This window comes from Lutra lutra, chromosome 11, assembly GCF_902655055.1.
Source record: "Lutra lutra chromosome 11, mLutLut1.2, whole genome shotgun sequence".
NCBI lineage: Eukaryota > Metazoa > Chordata > Mammalia > Carnivora > Mustelidae > Lutra > Lutra lutra.
In genome coordinates, this window is record NC_062288.1 from 54369547 (window position 1) to 54384075 (window position 14529).

At 37.2% G+C, this 14529-nt stretch overlaps 1 protein-coding gene across 2 annotated transcripts in view; it reads left to right on the top strand.

Moving 5' to 3' along the window:
- Window positions 1–14324, top strand: part of SP4 (Sp4 transcription factor) — a 91725-nt gene extending 77401 nt beyond the window's left edge. For both annotated transcript variants that reach the window (XM_047695299.1, XM_047695298.1), the window contains exon 6: window positions 10902–14324. In XM_047695299.1, the coding sequence (XP_047551255.1) occupies window positions 10902–11149 (248 nt within the window). In that variant the 3' untranslated portion in view covers window positions 11150–14324. The remainder of the gene's footprint in view (window positions 1–10901) is intronic.
- Window positions 14325–14529: the final 205 nt, after the last annotated feature.

Sequence of the window (14529 nt, forward strand, 5' to 3'; positions counted from 1 at the left end):
GCCACTGAATGCCAAGGATTGCTAAAAGTCACCAAAACTAGGATGAGGCATGGAAAGACTCTTCTCTATAGAGTCTTTGGTGGGAGCATCGTCCTACTGACACCTTCATTTTGGACATCTAGCATCCAGAACTGTGAGAGAATAAATATCTATCGTTTGAAGCCATCCAGTTTCTGTTACTTTCATACAAAAGCCCAGGGAAACTAACATAGTCACTTAGTCTGCTCCTGAAATCAATTTTAATTTGTGAGTTTTAATTTATAAATATGTTATCATGACAGAAATAACATTAATTCATAAAGTATGTTTTATGCATTTTATTAGCTTGATTTGAAGGCAGCATGTTGAAAACAGATTGTGACAGCAAGATAGTTGGCTCTTGATGGTACTTCAAAAAATAAAGCTTAAAAGATCTGATTTATTGCATTTACTCAGATCTAAGATTCCACTGAAAATCTCAGCAGCTCTTTCTGAGAGAAATTACTCTTATTCTAGGAAATAATTGAATATAATTTCTTTTTTTTTTTTTAAAGATTTTATTTATTTATTTGTCATAGAGAGAGAAGCGAGAGTGAGCACAGGCAGACAGAGTGGCAGGCAAAGGCAGAGGGAGAAGCAGGCTCGCCGCCAAGCAAGGAGCCCGAAGTGGGACTCGATCCCAGGACGCTGGGATCATGACCCGAGCCGAAGGCAGCTGCTCAACTAACTGAGCCACCCAGGTGTCCCTGAATATAATTTCTAAATATGAATCTTCTATTAGGTCCTTTTAAAAGACCACTATATTTTAACAGTCATGTAATATAACAAGGCATTCTCTTAATAACCTAGGTCAAAGTAGCAATTCTTTTTTTTCTTTTTTAAAAGATAGATTTATTTATTTGTTTGTTTAGTTATTTATTTGAGAGAGAGATTGAGAGCGAGCACATGAGTGGGAAGGTGGAGGGAGAGGGAGAGAGAGAATTTCAAGCAGACTCCACGCTGAGCCTGGAGCCTGGCTTGGGACTCAGTCCCACAACCCTGAGATCACAACTTGAGCTGAAACCAAGAGTCAGATGTTTAACCGACTCTGCTACCCAGGCACCCCAAGCAGTTCTTTTTTCTATACTCATTTTGTTAAATCAGAGTTTGGGTTATGTTCTGGATATTTTCTTTTGCTTTTTTTTTTTTTTTAATTTTATTTTTAATAAACATATATTTTTATCCCCAGGGGTACAGGTCTGCAAATCGCCAGGTTTACACACTTCACAGCACTCACCATAGCACATACCCTCCCCAATATCCATAACCCCACCCCTCCCAACCCCCCTCCCCCCATCAACCCTCAGTTTGTTTTGTGAGATTAAGAGTCACTTATGGTTTGTCTCCCTCCCAATCCCATCTTGTTACATTTATTCTTCTCCTACCCCCTCAACCCCCCATGTTGCATCTCCTCTCCCTCATATCAGGGAGATCATATGATAGTTGTCTTTCTCCGATTGACTTATTTCACTAAGCATGATACCCTCTAGTTCCATCCACGTCGTCGCAAATGGCAAGATTTCATTTCTTTTGATGGCTGCATAGTATTCCATTGTGTATATATACCACATCTTCTTTATCCATTCGTCTGTAGATGGACATCTAGGTTCTTTCCATAGTTTGGCTATTATAGACATTGCTGCTATAAACATTCGGGTGCACGTGTCCCTTCGGATCACTACGTTTGTATCTTTAGGGTAAATACCCAGCAGTGCAATTGCTGGGTCCTAGGGTAGTTCTATTTTCAACATTTTGAGGAACCTCCATGCTGTTTTCCAGAGTGGTTGCACCAGCTTGCATTCCCACCAACCGTGTAGGAGGGTTCCCCTTTCTCCACATCCTCGCCAGCATCTGTCATTTCCTGACTTGTTCATTTTAGCCATTCTGACTGGTGTGAGGTGATATCTCATGGTGGTTTTGATTTGTATTTCCCTGATGCCGAGTGATATGGAGCACTTTTTCATGTGTCTCTTGGCCATCTGGATGTCTTCTTTGCAGAAATGTCTGTTCATGTCCTCTGCCCATTTCTTGATTGGATTATTTGTTCTTTGGGTGTTGAGTTTGCTAAGTTCTTTATAGATTTTGGACACTAGCCCTTTATCTGATACGTCATTTGCAAATATCTTCTCCCATTCTGTCAGTTGTCTTTTGGTTTTGTTAACTGTTTCCATTTCTGTGCAAAAGCTTTTGATCTTGATAAAATCCCAATAGTTCATTTTTGCCCTTGCTTCCCTGGCCTTTGGTGATGTTCCTAGGAAGATGTTGCTGCGGCTGAGGTCGAAGAGGTTGCTGCCTGTGTTCTCCTCAAGGATTTTGATGGATTCCTTTCTCACATTGAGATCCTTCATCCATTTTGAGTCTATTTTCGTGTGTGGTGTAAGGAAATGATCCAATTTCATTTTTCTGCATGTGGCTGTCCAATTTTCCCAACACCATTTATTGAAGAGGCTGTCTTTTTTCCATTGGACATTCTTTCCTGCTTTGTCGAAGATGAGCTGACCATAGAGTTGAGGGTCTATTTCTGGGCTCTCTATTCTGTTCCATTGATCTATGTGTCTGTTTTTGTGCCAGTACCATGCTGTCTTGATGATGACAGCTTTGTAAAAGAGCTTGAAGTCCGGAATTGTGATGCCACCAACTTTGGCTTTCTTTTTCAATATTCCTTTGGCTATTCGAGGTCTTTTCTGGTTCCATATGAATTTTAGGATTATTTGTTCCATTTCTTTGAAAAAAATGGATGGTACTTTGATAGGAATTGCATTAAATGTGTAGATTGCTTTAGGTAGCATAGACATTTTCACAATATTTATTCTTCCAATCCAGGAGCATGGAACATTTTTCCATTTCTTTGTGTCTTCCTCAATTTCTTTCATGAGTACTTTATAGTTTTCTGTGTATAGATTTTTAGTCTCTTTGGTTAGGTTTATTCCTAGGTATCTTATAGTTTTGGGTGCAGTGTAAATGGGATGGACTCCTTAATTTCTCTTTCTTCTGTCTTGTTGTTGGTGTAGAGAAATGCAACTGATTTCTGTGCATTGATTTTATATCCTGACACTTTACTGAATTCCTGTACAAGTTCTAGCAGTTTTGGAGTGGAGTCTTTTGGGTTTTCCACATAGAGTATCATATCATCTGCGAAGAGTGATAGTTTGACTTCTTCTTTGTCGATTTGGATGCCTTTAATTTCCTTTTGTTGTCTGATTGCTGAGGCTAGGACTTCTAGTACTATGTTGAATAGCAGTGGTGATAACGGACATCCCTGCCGTGTTTCTGACCTTAGCAGAAAAGCTTTCAGTTTTTCTCCATTGAGAATGATATTTGCGGTGGGTTTTTCATATATGGCTTTGATAATATTGAGGTATGTGCCGTCTATCCCTACACTTTGAAGAGTTTTGATCAGGAAGGGATGCTGTACTTTGTCAAATGCTTTTTCAGCAACTATGGAGAGTATCATATGATTCTTGTTCTTTCTTTTATTAATGTGTTGTATCACATTGATTGATTTGCGGATGTTGAACCAACCTTGCAGCCCTGGAATAAATCCCACTTGGTCGTGGTGAATAATCCTTTTAATGTACTGTTGAATCCTATTGGCTAGTATTTTGGCGAGAATTTTTGCATCTGTGTTCATCAAGGATATTGGTCTGTAGTTCTCTTTTTTGATGGGATCTTTGTCTGGTTTTGGGATCAAGGTGATGCTGGCCTCATAAAATGAGTTTGGAAGTTTTCCTTCCGTTTCTATTTTTTGGAACAGTTTCAGGAGAATAGGAATTAGTTCTTCTTTAAATGTTTGGTAGAATTTCCCCGGGAAGCCATCTGGCCCTGGGCTTCTGTTTGTTTGGAGATTTTTGATGACTGTTTCAATCTCCTTACTGGTTATAGGTCTGTTCAGGCTTTCCATTTCTTCCTGGTTCAGTTGTGGTAGTTTATTTGTCTCTAGGAATGCATCCATTTCTTCCAGATTGTCAAATTTGTTGGCGTAGAGTTCCTCATAGTATGTTCTTATAATTGTCTGTATTTCTTTGGTGTTCGTTGTGATCTCTCCTCTTTCATTCACGATTTTATTTATTTGGGTCCTTTCTCTTTTCTTTTTGATAAGTCTGGCCAGGGGTTTATCAATCTTATTAATTCTTTCAAAGAACCAGCTCCTAGTTTCGTTGATTTGTTCTATTGTTTTTTTGGTTTCTATTTCATTGATTTCTGCTCTGATCTTTATGATTTCTCTTCTCCTGCTGGGTTTAGGGTTTCTTTCTTGTTCTTTCTCCAGCTCCTTTAGGTGTAGGGTTAGGTTGTGTACCTGAGACCTTTCTTGTTTCTTGAAAAAGGCTTGTACCGCTATATATTTTCCTCTCAGGACTGCCTTTGTTGTGTCCCACAGATTCTGAACCGTTGTGTTTTCATTATCATTTGTTTCCATAAATTTTTTCAATTCTTCTTTAATTTCCTGGTTGACCCATTCATTCTTTAGAAAGATGCTGTTTAGTCTCCATGTATTTGGGTTCTTTCCAAATTTCCTCTTGTTATTGAGTTCTAGCTTCAGAGCATTGTGGTCTGAAAATATGCAGGGAATGATCCCAATCTTTTGATACCGGTTGAGACTTGACTTAGGACCTAGAATGTGATCTATTCTGGAGAATGTTCCATGTGCACTAGAGAAGAATGTGTATTCTGTTGCTTTGGGATGAAATGTTCCGAATAGATCTGTGATGTCCATCTGGTCCAGTGTGTCATTTAAGGCCTTGATTTCCTTGTTGATCTTTTGCTTGGATGATCTGTCCATTTCAGTGAGGGGAGTGTTAAAATCCCTTACTATTATTGTATTCTTGTCGATGTGTTTCTTTGATTTTGTTATTAATTGGTTTATATAGTTGGCTGCTCCCACGTTAGGGGCATAGATATTTAAAATTGTTAGATCTTCTTGTTGGACAGTTCCTTTGAGTATGATATAGTGTCCTTCCTCATCTCTTATTATAGTCTTTGGCTTAAAATCTAATGGATCTGATATAAGGATTGCCACTCCTGCTTTCTTCTTATGTCCATTAGCATGGTAAATTCTTTTCCACCCCCTCACGTTAAACCTGGAGGTGTCTTCGGGTTTAAGATGAGTTTCTTGTAGGCAACATATAGATGGGTTTTGTTTTTTGATCCATTCTGATACCCTGTGTCTTTTGATTGGGGCATTTAGCCCATTAACATTCAGGGTAAGTATTGAGAGAGATGAATTTAGTGCCATTGTATTGCCTGTAAGGTGACTGTTATTGTATATTGTCTCTGTTTCTTTCTGATCTACTACTTTGAGGGTCTCTCTTTGCTTAGAGGACCCCTTTCAATATTTCCTGTAGAGCTGGTTTGGTGTTTGCAAATTCTTTCAGTTTTTGTTTGTCCTGGAAGCTTTTAATCTCTCCGTCTATTTTCAATGATAGCCTAGCTGGATATAGTATTCTTGGCTGCATGTTTTTCTCATTTAGTACTCTGAATATATCATGCCAGCTCTTTCTGGCCTGCCAGGTCTCTGTGGATAAGTCTGCTGCCAATCTAATATTTTTACCATTGTACGTTACAGACTTCTTTTCCCGGGCTGCTTTCAGGATCTTTTCTTTGTCACTAAGACTTGTCAATTTTACTATTAGGTGACGGGGTGTGGACCTATTCTTATTGATTTTGAGGGGGGTTCTCTGAACCTCCTGGATTTTGATGCTTGTTCCCTTTGCCATATTGGGGAAATTCTCTCCAATAATTCTCTCCAATATACCTTCTGCTCCCCTCTCCGTTTCCTCTTCTTCTGGAATCCCAATTATTCTAATGTTGTTTCGTCTTATGGCGTCACTTATCTCTCGAATTTCCCCCTCGTGGTCCAGTAGCTGTTTGTCCCTCTTTTGCTCAGCTTCTTTATTCTCTGTCATTTGGTCTTCTATATCGCTAATTCTTTCTTCTGCCTCATTTATCCTAGCCGTCAGAGCCTCCATTTTTGTTTGCACCTCATTAATAGCTTTTTTGATTTCAACTTGGTTAGATTTTAGTTCTTTTATTTCTCCAGAAAGGGCTTTTATATCTCCCGAGAGGGTTGCTTTAATATCTTCCATGCCTTTTTCAAGCCCAGCTAGAACCTTGAGAATCATCATTCTGAACTCTAGATCTGACATATTACCAATGTCTGTATTGATTAGGTCCCTAGCCTTTGGTACTGCTTCTTGTTCTTTTTTTTGTTGTGAATTTTTCCGCCTTGTCATTTTGTCCAGATAAGAGTATATGAAGGAGCAAGTAAAATACTAAAAGGGTGGCAACAACCCCAGGAAAATATGCTTTAGCCAAATCAGAAGAGATCCCAAATCGTGAGGGGGAGAAAGGGGATAAAAAGGGGTTCAGAAGAAGAAGAAAAAAAAAAGAAACTATTAAAAAAGAAAGCCGATAAAAAATATAAAAAGGAAAAATATATATATATATATATTAGATAAACTATTTAAAAAACGTTAAAAAAAGAAAACGGTAAATGTTTAAAAAATTTAGCAGAAGAAGAGAAAAAAAAATTGAAAAAGAGAAAAAAAAATTAAATTAACTGCAAGGCTAAAGAATCATGGGGAGAAAGCCATGAGTTCCATGCTTTGCTTTCTTCTCCTCTGGAATTCTGCCGCTCTCCTTGGTATTGAAACTGCACTCCTTGGTAGGTGAACTTGGTCTTGGCTGGGTTTCTCGTTGATCTTCTGGGGGAGGGGCCTGTTGTAGTGATTCTCAAGCATCTTTGCCCCAGGCGGAGTTGCGCCGCCCTTACCCGGGCCGGGCTGAGTAATCCGCTCGGGTTTGCTGGGTTTGCTTTCGGGAGCTTTTGTTCCCTGAGCGCTTTCCGTCGAGTTCCGGAGGACGGGAGTGAAGATGGCGGCCTCCCGGTCTCCGGCCCGGAGGAGCCGAGAGCCCGGGGCCCCACTCCTCAGTGCGCCCTCAGAGAACAGCGCCCAATTACTCCCGTCACCCTGGCCTCTGGCCGCGCTCCGAGCTGACCCAGCCTGCGACCGGTTCAAGGTAACCCCGAGTTTAGAGCTCACTCCTCAGCTCTGTCTCTGTAGCCGGCTTCCCTGTTCTAATACCGGTAAGCTCTGCGACACTCAGACTCCCCCGATCCTTCTGTGACCCTGTGGGACCTGAGGCCGCGCTGACCCCGCCTGGGCTTCACCCCAGTTAAGCCTCTGGAGCAATGTCCCTCAACGGAACAGACTTTTAAAAGTCCTGATTTGTGCTCCGTTGCTCTGCCGCTCGCCGGCCCCTCCCCCCGCGGTCTATCTTCCCGTCGCTTTGGATTCACTTCTCCGCCAGTCCTACCTTGCAGAAAGTGGTTGATTTTCTGTTTCTGGAATTGCTGTTCTTCTTCTCTTCAATCTCCCGTTGGATTTATAGGTGTTTGCAATCTTTAGATAAGCTATTTAGCTGATCTCCCGCTACCTGAAGTAGTCTCAGCCTGCTACTTCTCCGCCATCTTGACTCCTCCCCCCTGTTCTGGATATTTTCTAATAGAAGTAAAATTTGGTATTTTGCTTTGGATACTTGTAATGAAGATACTTCATAGATTTTGGATCATGTAATAAAATCAGTTATCACTTATTATCTTATTAGGCCTTAATTTTTTCAGGATTATAGCTCATATAACTCTTAGTTTTCTATTGCTGCCAAAACGAACTATCTCAGATTTAACAACCTAAAAGAGCATACATTTATTATATCACAGTTTCTTTAAGTCAGAAGTCTGAGTAGGCTAGCCCTGGGTCCTCCACTTAGCATCTCACAAAGTCAAAATCAAGGTGTCAACTGGCTATTCCTTATCAAAGGCTTTAGGGGAGAATCTTCTTCCAAACTCATCGACTCTGTCAACCAAATTGTTTTTGCTGTTGTAGGACACAGGTCCCTATTTCTGTGCTGGCTTTCTTCTGGGGGCTACTGTTTGTTCCTGGAAACTGTCCGTATTTTTTGTCATATTCTCCATGGACGCCTCTCCCAGCAATAGCAGATAAAGTCCCTTCTGATTCTAATCTCTCTGATTTTTCCTGCTGCAACTCTGACTGACTACAGCTGAAGAAAACTCAGCTGTTCGGAGCTCCTGTGATTAGATTGTGCCCACTCAGATAAATCAGAGTAATCTCTGTGTTAACATCTGTAATCTTCATTACATCCCTTTTGCCATGTAATAAAACATATTCATAAATTCCAAGGATTAGGGCATAAACATCTTTGGGGGCCATTCCTGCTTATCATAAGTAACTAACACCAAGTTTCAATAATTAGTTATACTAATTACAGAAGTATTAACCTCTTGAGATTATAAAATAATTAAGATAATTATACAAGGAAGATACTATAGTCTATTAGCGTAAGAATTCTGACCAGTTTGCTAACAGTAAGAAATTTAGATATTGTCTGACACTACAGAAAACACACTTCAATGTGGAAAAGGGCAGCAAATTGAAATGTCATTTCCCTAATGTTAGTTTAATTGTGCAATGTAATTTACTTAATTTAAGATTCTAGCCAACTTTTATTGCTTAAAATTAATTGACACCCATAGCAGTTAGGAGTAGGCAGATTAAAGGTCCACATACAAACCATGTCACAATGGTATCCCATACAGTTTGTCATTAGATTGGCTGGGACTTGAATTTTTTTTAATTTAATTTAATTTTGTGTGTGTGTGTGTGTGTGTGTGTTCCAGAATTCATTGTTTATGCACCACACTCAGTGCTCCATGCAATGTGTGCCCACCTCCCTAACCCCTCCCCCAAAACCCTCAGTTTGTTTCTCAGAGTCCATAGTCTCTCATGGATTTGAATTTTTTAATTGGTACTGGTAGCTCCACATGATTGCCAATGACTATCTCAAGATAATAGAATCTTCTTAAAGTGTCAGACTCTCACTTTTTCATTTTTTAATCACTAGTGACTGGTACATTGTAGATGTTGCAGAAGTATTTGTTCAAAATGATTGAGCTCGTGAACATTACAGCTAACGAAGACTTACTAAGCAGTTGCTATGTACAGGTTGATCACCCAGTTGATTTCAGTGCTTACTAAATGATCTGGTGTCTTCCAGCCATCGCCATCTGAGTTTTTTCTGATTATTCTTGGCTGTTGCTGTTATGAAAGAAAAGAGGTCTCTAATTGCACTTTGGTGATTAGCATAAAAAGCCTAAACCAAAAGTACAGTGCCTTGAATCCTGCTGTGACATTAATAAGTTGCATGATTCCCAAGAAGATTAATTGATTTCTAAGCCTCAGCTTACTCATTTATAAAATAAAAAATGTAAAATAAGATCTTGAAGATTTCTTTTAGCTTTAAAATTTGTAATCTGTGAATTTTTCTTTGGAAATAAAATGGGAGACTTGAAAGGTCAGAGGACTTCAAGATCAGTCTTAGCCTTAAACCAACATTTAATCGTTTTTTTGCCCTTGTCTAAGTATCAGCATTCAGAAAATGCAAACATTTTTGAGAATTTTGCCTAAACCATGTATTTATCCTTTCATTTAATTTTTCAAGACTGAAAGAAGTTTAATCAAATACTGTCTGTAATTTTTTAAAAAATAAGAGCAAACAAAGAAGACGGTGGGTTATCTGATATTGACAGAGTTGAGCCTACAGATTTTCTGCTGATAAGTCGAAAGCAGGGCGAAGTAAAGAAGTCAGCCAAACTGAATTTTCTTATGATTGGAATTCTAGTGTCAGACTTGGAAAACATTTCTTTCCCTTAAATAACAAGTTTTAGAGGAAGTACTAAAACTAATAGTCGATCTGTTGTGCACATGATGGTATACCACTTAACCAAATTTTTGTGCACTCGACCCGTTAAACACAGAAGTGAAATGCATTTTTTTTTATAGTTAACATTTAGTTTTTATTCCAGAATAGAGAAGTAGTTCCAGTGGAACTATCTTACATCTTAAGGAGAGCATATTTAAGGATCACCTTGTATACAAGAACCTAACAGCCTTGTTCTGTGAGACCTCAAAACTCTATTAAATCTGAAATAGAGTATTTGCCTTCTAAAGAAACTCAGTACACTATTAAATTATTAACTGATTTATTTTAAGTAGTTCTAAGGTAGTTTATGCCTCTAGGCATTATAATTAAAATGAAGACAGTAGTTTTTAAGGAAAAGTGGACTTAAGCCTTGAACATTATATATTGTTACAGCGGGGATCGTCTATTAGAAATCCTCTTATTTCAGGGGCGCCTGGGTGGCTCAGTTGGTTAAGCCGCTGCCTTCGGCTCAGGTCGTGATCTCGGGGGTCCTGGGATCGAGCCCCGCATTGGGCTCTCGGCTCAGCAGGGAGCCTGCCTCCTCCTCTCTCTCTGCCTACTTGTGATCTCTCTCTCTGTCAAATAAATAAAATATTAAAAAAAAAATTTAGAAATCCTCTTATTTCATAGATGGGGAAACTGAGTGGTTACTTAACTTGCTCCAGCTTTTACTTGTAGGCCTTAGCAGAATCAGGACTTTAACTCAGGTCATTTATTCCCAATCGCATGCTCGTTCTCCTGTTCCACACTGCTTGTTCGATAGCATTTTATTTATTTATTTTTTTGAAGACTTATTTATTAGAGAGAGAGCGAACAGGGAGCAGGGTGGGGAGAGGGAGAGAGAAACTTAAACAGACTCTACACTGAGCTCAGAACCAGATCAGGTGCTTGATCTCAAAACCTGAGCCAAAACCAAGAGTGGATGCTTAACTGACTGTGCCACCCAAGCGCCCTTTCTTTGATGGCATTTTAAAATAAAAACAGAAGTTATTTTGCAATAGTCAAAAGTTAAAAGTATAGTATGCTCTGAAGAGAAATTACTTAAAATTTTTTCATTTAAGTAAAATGTGTATGACTTCATTTACTATTTTGTTGTTGTTGTTTAGGTGAAAAGAGATTTGAATGCCCAGAATGTTCCAAAAGGTTTATGCGGAGTGATCATCTCTCCAAACATGTCAAAACGCACCAGAATAAGAAAGGTGGTGGGACAGCTCTTGCCATTGTTACCTCGGGAGAACTGGACTCATCTGTTACAGAGGTGCTTGGCTCCCCAAGAATTGTCACAGTTGCAGCCATTTCTCAAGATTCAAACCCAGCAACTCCCAATGTTTCAACCAACATGGAAGAATTCTAAAAAGTTATTTATAACAGAGACCTCTAGTGCTGCACTTAAGTTTACACACCTTTGAAAATCTGGAAATGGGCTGGTCAAGTGGATTACAGAGTAGGAAATCATGTTTTCATTCTTGGCTTCTTTAAGTATTCCAAGATTCTGGGTCAACATGTGAAGTGTTGAATTTTTAAAAATACAAAAAGCAAACTGATGTACTGGAAACAGATAGAAAAGTATTTCCTCCATACTATAAGTTGTAGTTACTTGGAAATAGATCACATAATCCTTAAACTGAATCTTCCCCCTCTTTTAACATCATGTGTTAACATGTTTAAAAAAAAACAGACCTCAGTAGTTTGCAGGCTGGACCTTAATTGGACTTGTTTTCTTTGGAAGTACTTTGTTACAAATTCGGTCAGTAATAATTTTATGTATTTTTTTTTCCTATAGCACAGAAAACAGATAGCTAACTGATGATAGGGATAATACTTTATTTCCTTAGCTTGTTTTTGGAAAATTAACTGAAAATAGTTTTGGCCGTCTTTTCTAAATGTTAGAAATTTTTCAACAGTTGAATTAGGTAAGTTCCAAAAAAGTAATCTGAGATGCAGCTCAGATCTTTATTACCACTACATTATAGTAGTGTGTATGCAGACAATCAGTGAAGTCCAAGTACTTTCTCCATTTGGAGACACAAGAAGAACATAGAGCTAAACTTTAGGTTAAATTTTAGATTGAAACCTTAGGAAAATACTGGGGTGGGGAGGGTGGTTAAAACAAAACTCATAATAGCTTCAGAAAAATAAAATGAGGCAACTTAACATGTAAGGTTTTGAAGTTAGGATTGGTTATATTCCTAACCCTAGGTTGAACCACAAAATTCATTTTAAATGTTTATATTGGAAATATTTGCATAGAGTATAAATCATTCTGTAGTTTCATATTCTGTAAATATGAGTTGTGTTGACAATGTGCAGAATTCTTTATGCTTTGACTTGGTAGCCAAAGAAGGAATTATCACACCTTTTTTTTAAGGCCAGCAGAAAATTATCTTTTAACTACATTACAATTTCCATTTTCCTCTCTTCTAAAATTTAGCCAACCTCATTTATTTCTAGAACTGTGTTAGAAGGCTGGTTACTAATTTATAACATAGAAATGTATTTATGTTATGCCGATAACTGAGTTCTCCCTAAAAAGACAGCCTAACAAATACATAACAATGTGATAATATGAAGCAAGTTATTTTTTAAAAATCAGAATAATGTTCCAATAAGTGACTAAAGGAAAAAAAATGTATTGTTTATGCAAGGGTTTTATAGGAAAGATGGCCAAAAGTCTTGTGAAAAAAATTTGGATTATACCAACAGCTTAAGTATTAGTAAGATATCTCTGACTTTAAAAATGTATTTACGTGGAAGCATAATGGAATTGGAATTGACCATTTGAAAAGTAAAATTTTTAACTGCCTGGTTTATTAACATTATTAGTTTGGGGACCGTTTGAATAAAGGTACGTGTTTTCTTGTGCATTCTCTATTATTTCAGGAAAAGTACTACTCATGCGAATTCTCTTCCAAAATTGTGATGTTTCTTGTATTTTTGATGAAGGAGAAATACTGTAATGATCACTGTTTACACTATGTACACTTTAGGCCAGCCCTTTGTAGCGTTATATAAAACTGAAGGTCTTTTGTGCTTTCAGTTTGTATAAAAAGCTTTGAGATTAAAGGAAAAAAAAATTTTTACACTGTGGTTATAAATTTCAAGTTTCTTAAAGCTTTTGTAGACTTGTAACAAAGTCTTTAAATTTTAGTTGGATTTTGTAAATTGTTTTGTATATTTTATTTAATGTACTCTTAACAACTGATGTATCTGGCTTTAAAACATCAGAATCAGTTTGTTTTGTTTGGTACAGAGGAGCATTTGGTAGTGTTAATTTTAATTTTATTATATAGGAGCTGAAACATCAAATATATATTTTATCTATCATTATGCTACACAATCAGTGCTATAAATTTTTTTATGCAAAGAAACTTTCCTAATGTTTGAATCATGTTTCCTCAAAGTGACACTTTCTGTTGTTGTTAATACCAAGTATGAGCTCTCTGCACCATTATTCCAAGAACCAGTTTTAATGCATACCTGTGTATGCTCATCAAAAATAGAAGTTATTTTTTAATCAACAATGAGGCCTATTATAAATTTAACAAACTGAATCTGGATAGCTTTATAGCATATAAAATATATTAATTTGTGTTAGCAGGTGCACATTTCACCACTGAAATTAGAAATATTTTGACAGTCTGTTCTGCATACCATTCTGAATCCACTTTTCTGTCTTATAAGAATCGTAAATTTCAGTGTCCTTTATTTGACTCAGTGGGATATAGCTGTTATAAGTAATAGGGCACAGATGTGCAGTAGAGTCATATTTAATGGCATTTCACTGTTCATTCCCTTTGCCACCATTATAAAACTTTTCTTTATTGTAATTATCAGTGCAAAGCTATGTATTTATCATGGTAGAACTCCAGTGTTAGAATAGTTTTTTCTTACAGTATACTTTCTTTGGTTAGGTTTGTGTATGTGTTGCTGATTACATTAGAACTTGATGTTAAGTCATTATTTATCACACTCTCATGAGAGCAGTAATAAAAGTGTGTAATCTAGGAGAAAAAGTTAATTTGTCAAACTTAGATAAGCATGATGTTTAGGTCCTATTTTTCAATTTTATAACTGTTTTATTGCAACAATATTTGTATTTAAGTCTTCATTTTAATGCCTTGTGGTGTTTTTTTTATGCATGTCACTAAGTTGTCATCCCACATAAATTGATGTGCAGCATAGGGTATTAAATCTACATAATGATTTTAAAACAGAAATAGTTGATGGTAAAATGTAAATGTTTTACAAAAATTCCTTATAAAAAGTTTTGTAGTAACATTTCACTTGTAAATTTTTTTTGTAAAAAAAAAAAAAAGGAAAAAAAAAGAAAAAGAAAAAGATGAATCCAGAAAAAACCTGTTTCCCATATCCTAGAATTTAGACAATTATTCTGCCAGCAAAGCCTCTGGGGCTGTAATTGACATTTTTACAGTGCTGATTTGTATAAAATTTGTTTTTTGTGGATTTGGAAATAAAATCATGTACACGTTGTTGCCTGCAATAACAATTGCAAGTAACTATTAAAAATTCCCTTGAGTTTAACATGTTTCTTCATTTAATTATGTATACTATAAAGCAGCAATAAATTATTTGAAGTATCAATCTTCTTATCACGATGAACACTAGGAAGTAAATGCTTCTCACTAGAAAACGTATTGGCAACTCCTCATAATTCCTGGTATTAAGATCTGGTCACCATTTCTCTGAACATACTGCCAAAGAACACCAATGCAG